Source organism: Macadamia integrifolia, chromosome 12, assembly GCF_013358625.1.
Source record: "Macadamia integrifolia cultivar HAES 741 chromosome 12, SCU_Mint_v3, whole genome shotgun sequence".
NCBI classification, from domain to species: Eukaryota; Viridiplantae; Streptophyta; class Magnoliopsida; order Proteales; family Proteaceae; genus Macadamia; species Macadamia integrifolia.
Window position 1 is genome coordinate 5,267,281 of NC_056568.1, and position 7,079 is coordinate 5,274,359.

At 37.7% G+C, this 7,079-nt stretch overlaps 1 protein-coding gene across 1 annotated transcript; it reads right to left on the reverse strand.

Moving 5' to 3' along the window:
* Window positions 1-460: 460 nt before the first annotated feature.
* Window positions 461-2,239, reverse strand: LOC122058149 (probable aspartyl protease At4g16563). Its single transcript, XM_042620668.1, has one exon. The coding sequence runs from the start codon at window positions 2,221-2,223 to the stop codon at window positions 778-780; it is 1,446 nt and encodes a 481-aa protein (XP_042476602.1). The 5' UTR covers window positions 2,224-2,239; the 3' UTR covers window positions 461-777.
* Between the last annotated feature and the right edge of the window lie 4,840 nt (window positions 2,240-7,079).

Consider the following 7,079-nt stretch of genomic DNA (forward strand, 5'->3'; position numbering starts at 1 on the left):
ATCTAATCCTATTTTAAAAAACTTGAACATTGGACTTGCTATTAAAAAAGTATCAATTTGGTAGTGAAGAGACCAGATATAGATAAAATATACCACCATCTATCTATCTAAATCTTGAACATTAAGCAAGGCATAAACATGTAAAGCCATAGAAGATATCACATTCATGCATCTTGTCAAGACCAAATCATGATTAAGAAAAAATCAACAAATATGCTCGAGGACAGTATTCCTTCAGCCAACATAAAAGGATTAAAAAATCCCTTAATCGAGGCATTCGGATGGTGATGTGATGGTATTAAGAACAATAAGAGGATATTATCAACTTTGTATAATAGAAGCCAACATTAATGACGTAGATGTGTATACTTTACATACTTCAATAAGCTTTATGTCTTAAAACTCCTTTTCATTTCACGATTAAAAAACAAAAAAAAGCCAGCCGACGAACACATGGGAGTGAAAAAAAAGAGGGGCAAAAGAGTCTTTTCACTAGAAAGGGGAGACAGACCTTATCAAAAAACAAAGGGGGAGAGAGCGGGTGGGGAAGAACTGAAAATCCAACATCTTCTTCTTCTAAGAAAGCTGGTCATCATTTTTATGATTATAATCATAACCCTTAAAAGTTCTTTTTAATAAAACACCTAATTTTTCATGTTCCAAGTTCCAACTGTTTAAATCAAATCAAATCAAATAACGACCGACAGCTATCGTTGGCATTTACGAAAATGAGTGAGGAGTCAAGACCCAACAACCGATACGCTACAATTTCTCGTATCACTCGCCGCCACAACTCTGCTGCCGAAACCCTAATCTCTGTTTCTCCAAGTCGTACTCCACATAAAAGTTTTGCTGCTGATAGTTGCCCAAAATAATCGAAGGTCCACCCGATATTTCGGGTCCTTCGATACCGTCAGTCACCAGAGTCATACACACAATCCCAGTATTTCCAAAAATGGAGTAATAATTAGCCAACGGCAAAGCCATCTTTGCTCCTCCCTTGAAGTGGAAAACCAGTTCCGGTAACGACACATCCTTCGCCGCCGATATATCGAAACAGGGTCGCAACCCAGTGAGCGCTTCCATGTTGAGAGCTCTCTTATAACTCTTCACTTGGGTTTCAAATTCTTGAGCCACCAAATCGAACACTCGTTTCTCCATGAACGTGAACGTCGACCCTGAATCTATAATCGTTCCGCCATTACCGTCGGATCCCAGTGAGAGAGAGTTGTAAGGAATCTTCACCTTTTTCCCTCCGACGGTGATTTGTCTCAGGCCAAGGTAGTAGTAGACTGAGAATGCAGGTCTTCCAGTGACTGGGTTCTTCACGAACGGTGTGTAGCTGACGCCGCCAGTCTTATTGTTGCCGGAATCTGAGTTATCAGTTAAGATGAGTGAACTGCTTTGGCTAGTATCGTCGAGGCGGTGAGAGAGGAGACAGTAAGAGAACTTCTTCAGGTGGAGCTGCGACGGTATCGACGATGGGCCTCTCCCGAATCCGGCTATTCCAGAGGGTTGACGTGTGGAGAAAACAGAGCATCCGACGATGAAATCAGGTACCTTTCTCTTTGGAAAATCGAGGGTTTCAGAGAGTAGAATACCACCAGTTGATCCGGAACCGTAGGTGATTATGTAAGGAGGGCAGATCTGTGAGCAATTTCTCGAATTGGATTCGCAACCACTGCATCTCGATTGGACATCAGAGCTGTGAAGCCAACTGCATTTCGGATTTTGGCAGCCCACAATCCTTGTGGAAGACGACAATTTGGGGATAAAAGTCTGGATGCTTGAAGGATTCTGATTTGCAAAAGAGCAGTTCCTGCAGATATAGCGGTGGGTACAGGGGAACCAGACCAGATCACTACCTGTGTCCATGACAAAGGGGACGGTCTGAGATGGAGTACCGAAGCTGAGAGAAATGGAGTATCCTCCATAGCTGTGAGGGAAAAGAGGGGTTTTAGAGAGAACAGAGCTTTGAGGGCTTTTCAGGTGTCGGGCTCTGATTAAAGAGGCGGAAGCCAGATGGGTGAGCCTCTCCCATGGATCTGCAGATGGGTTCTTGTTAAATTGTGTGAGAGATAGTGTTAAAGTGGTGGATTTGTCATGAGCTAATGAAGAAATGGAGGAAAGAAGAGAGATCAAAGAGAAGAAAGAGAAGAAGAGGAGCCTAGACAGAGAAGAAGCCATGGTTTTCTGCGAAGACGAAAAGAAGGTCATCAGCATTCGTTTTGTATGTGTTCGATGGCGTAAGAACGAAGGATAGAGTGGAATCAGGTTCGGCAGAAAAAGTTGAAAACAAAGAAATGCCCAAATAATGTTTAAAAATTACATAACTGCCATCACTGCTCGTTCGAGAATCAGAGCCGTTCATGAAGCTTACGTTGTTGAATCAGAAGCTGCATGCGCAACACTTTTCTCACTCTCGAAGAAAACAGTGGGATTGGAAGAAAGGTGGTGTTCGTGAGGATCGCTCTGTAATTTAGAACCTGAGGGTAATAATGTAATTTCATGGGAAATGTGGGGGCAGTATATGGCCATGGAATTTGATTTGAGGAAAAGAGTTTTTAACCGTTAAACTTGAAGACTTAAGAGGGGATTGGGTCGGTGATCGCTTATTGATGGAGTCTTCTCACGTGGCGGCCAGGGGACCACCGAAATTGCTTGGCTCTTTCTGGAACATGACATGTACTTACACGTGAACGTAAAGCTTTCAAGTCATTCTCACTTCGCTGGAACTAGAAAACGGTTTAGGGGAAAGGACAAATGTCTATCATCAGTAGGGTTACCAGTATCGGTACTGGAACGGCCGGATTTTATTGGTATCGTAATTTATCGGTTGATATCGATACCTAGTCGATGCTCAATTATTAGTATTGGATCAAGGTTTTTATTTTTTATTTTTTTATATATAAAAATAGGGATAAAACCAACCAATCCAAATCTAATTGAACCAGTATTGGTGGAGACTGATACCGATTCCTAAGATTTAAATCCCTGATCATGACCTTTTTACTTCTTATATTTACTCAAATCTTCTCTTTTCTCCCTGATTCCTCCCGAAGAGTGAATTTCTACCTCTTGGAGATTCAAAATCCTTATCTCTATTTTGCCAATAAATTTTGTTGCCACATGAAAGAATGATGCGGTAAATTTTTGAGACAAAAATTTAATCATATATAACTCTACCTTGTATTAGTGTATTCCTTTGTATTTATAGTCATTTAATTTATTTTAAAATATTTGTCATTTTATTCAAGTTAATAGGGGTCTTTGGATTTTACTTGTCCACAACATCTCAGGTCCATCAAATTGGTCACTAAGGGTGTTTATGTAGGGATACAAATGGATAGTTGAAAATTAGTATTCAATCCAAGTTCAAATCCGTCTGAGGGCTTCCGAATATGAAATTTTGGTTTTCGAACAATACCCGAATCCCTCTGAAAGATAATTAGATTTTGATTCGAATATTTCATTTTGAGTTGGATAATATCTGGCTAATTTAACTATCTGATTGTAAAATGTGATTGATTTAATCATTTTAAAAAGATATATTATATTACTATATTACTTTTATTATAAAACACTTTTTATAAGGATATTTTGATAATAGGGGAAGGGATAGGTATGCTAGTGAGTTACCTTAGAATCTTGCGTGCTAGTAGGATTTTAACCGTAGGATGTGATGATCTTAACTAAAACCGTTGGATGGAAAAAAAAAATCCCTAAACCTTCAATGTACACTGTTACACTTTGTTTTTACTTTTCCTCTGCGTCTCTCCCTTCCCTTGCAATTGCTCGGACCTGACATCCCTCTCTCTTTGGCACTTCCGCTCCGCTCAGCCCCTTCATCTTGATACCTACAGTGGCCCCTTTCCCACTGCATCCACCTCCAACAATGTTAAAGTGTCACTTCCCCCTCCAACAATATTGAAGTGTTTTATTTCTCAGAAAAAAAAAAACCCTAACCATAGACCGACAGTTGCAACCTCAACAAAGAAGAATCTTGAATCTCATAATCGGTGTATTGATCAAGACACAGATTCCTTCCATTGATTTGTAGGATAGTTCTTCTGAATGAGGTTTTTTCTTTAGTTTTTTTTTGTAAAGAAAGTGAATGGAGAAGGAACTACGGACGAACTCTCATGAACTGAAAGTGGGATTTGATTGACATATCCAACCACTTCATTTGGAACACCATGATTGGTTTTTATTTTTCTTCATTTCATATAGTTAACCCAAGAATGAACATGAACTGAAAAGTAGGGTTGAATTTATTGAATTTTATTCTTCAAATTTTCAAATTTTGAACATTTGAAGCTCTTTGACATGGGCCTTTTAATCCCCTTTTCCGTCCCATTATTGCTGCAGAGTATTGATTCAACCATGATAAATGCAACCCAACAAATATTAAAAATAAAGATTGAAGTAATTGTGGAAGAGAGTGAGAGTTGGAGTCGGGATCGGAGTTGGGGTTGGGGTCGGAGTCTGAGAAGAAGAGGGAGAGGGAGAGGGAGAGGGAGAGGGAGAAGGAGACGAAGAAGAAGAGGGAGTCGTAGAGAAAGCAGTTGTGGATGACTTATGTAGGACAATAGGTATAGACGGATGAGATCATCGATGTCTCATCTAATGGTCAACAGGTGCTAGTATTCCTAATTCCAATGTAACCCGCTAGCGTTCCCCCTTTTCCCTTTGATAATATACCTAATCGTAAAGTCCTAATCCAAAACCTAATCATAATTCCATAACCCTAACGAGTATGAGACTAAGAGTGCACTGAGCAGTAGAGCATTACCTTCAGATTATGAATGTAGGGTTGGCGCTCGTTGCAGTGGGATTCATGCTCTCCCTTGTCTTATGATGAGATGTAGGGTTAGTGCTTATTACAGCAGGGATATTATAGAATGAATTTTGTATTATTTTTTTTTTTTTCTTTTGTTAACCATATGTACAAGTTGACATTTTCTAATAATCCATTAATCCATCGTTTGCAAAAGAACAAAATAACACCTTTCTAAGAATGGGGACTATGCAATAGTTTATAACCAAAAAAATCGATAATTGAATTCAAAATTCTGTAATAAATATAGGTCAAATTGATTTACTAATCGGATAGTTTATTGGATCGGATAACATCTGGATATCTCCTGAATTTGGATATGATATTAGTTTTTAAAATTCCATTAGTTATCGCATCGAATTTATATGTGTCATTCGATAAACAAATTCAGATTTGGATAGTAGTGAATCTGATTGGTTTACATCCCTATCAGTAAATGAAACACCCTCCCTCCAAAACAAAAAAAGCCCATTTGGAACAAACACATGTATGTAATGTCCGGTCTTTTTTTTGTTTTTTTGGAAGGAACCGAATTAAATATATATATATATATATATATAAGAAAAAGAAAGCTAAGAGTTTGTGTGTGTACACCTAGACATAGGCCAGCAAAATGATTGCCTGCCCCCACTCATCATGTGCTGAAGATTCTTCCACGCATTAACGTGCTCTTACTCCAATAGAGTAGAGTTCTTTCTCCTAAAATATATTTCTTGCTACTTTAAGAAGCAAAGCAAATCGAAAGTGATTCTTTTTTTAACCAAACAGAAAAGGATAACAAAAAAAGACCCAACATGATAATTAATAACAACTATCAACTCTCTCTACCACCACCAACTTCTCCTCTTCCATTGCAACTTTATCCACCACTACTATCACTACCATGCCGCCGCCACCACCACCACCAGAAGATACAATTTTGTTAATATGCATTTTATATGTGTTTTAAGTTTTATTTTTTATTTTTTATCTAAAAAAATAATAATTGCACAAATATTTCGTTTGTCTAGTTTGACCATATAACATTTTCTTGTACGGAAGTATTCCTAATTAACAGAAATACAGAAAAGTTTAAGTGAGTCATAAATACAAATTTGAAACACCCTTGGTAGATATTTGTACTAGTTTAGAGATACCCATTAGAATATAATTGGAAAATCAAATTTTGACTCAAACGGGTAAAAATTTGCAAAATCTGGTCAATAATCATGTAAACTTGGGCAAGTTAAAAAATGATCACACTCGGTCAATTTATTTCCAATTCCCTATAGACTCTTGTTTTTCCCAAACCACATAAAACTATATGAGTCAGATCATCTTCTTAAATGTAATCTAACCCAAAATACTAAACCAATCAAACTTATAATAAATCTTAGTTCAATCTCCATTCTCTTCAACCCCAAGCCCCAACTTGGTTCTGACTTCTGAATTCCCATTTCCCAAATTCCCAAAACCTAAGTGGTGTTTACATTTTTTTAGGTCATAATATTTATGACGGCACTTATGGTTTTGTTTCCCTTCCTCACCCAACTTTTCCATTGCCGGGGGAACAAGGAACAGCAGGTACAAAGGTATAAATGTATATTAAGGCCCCGATTGGTAACACTCTCAATTCCTGATTTCAATGATTTTTTATTCATGGGAGCGGAATAGGAGTGAAATTCTGTTTGGCTGCACTGATCTGATTTCATACTCCTATGAATCAGATCAGATTTAAATATGCTCCCAGAGTAAGTTTTACAGAGCATAAATTAGGTGACTTTATGAATTCAAATCATTTTTGCTAAGCCAAAAGCCATTTAAAAAAATGAGTCAAGCCCGATAATTTATTTTGATCGAAACAACTACGTTGTACTTGGAAGGAACTTGAGCGATCAAGCTCGTGACTCATGAGTAACACCCCTTCTTCTTTCCTACAAACGAATCAGCTACCAGGGACCATATAATCAATGAACTTTAATTTTGTTTTCCTCTTTTTCTTTTGTTGCAACCACAATGGTGGCCATATAAATCCAATTTGAGTTTTAATCCCTTATTCGTCTTCATCTTCTTACTCTAAAATAAAAGACGTAACCCTTAATACTTGTATGGTTTATCGCTGGACTTATTTGAGAAACTTGGTTTGAGAATTATAAACTTGTTGATCCTAGATATCTTTGTAATTTAGCATTTCAAAATCGTTCAAGGTGTAGCATTGGAAATGCTATGTAGGTTTTTGTTTACCGAAGTTTCTAATCCCTCT

Bases quoted from the DNA above. Each gene is read 5' to 3' on its own strand.
- LOC122058149 (XM_042620668.1), bottom strand. From the start codon at position 2,223: ATGCTGATGACCTTCTTTTCGTCTTCGCAGAAAACCATGGCTTCTTCT.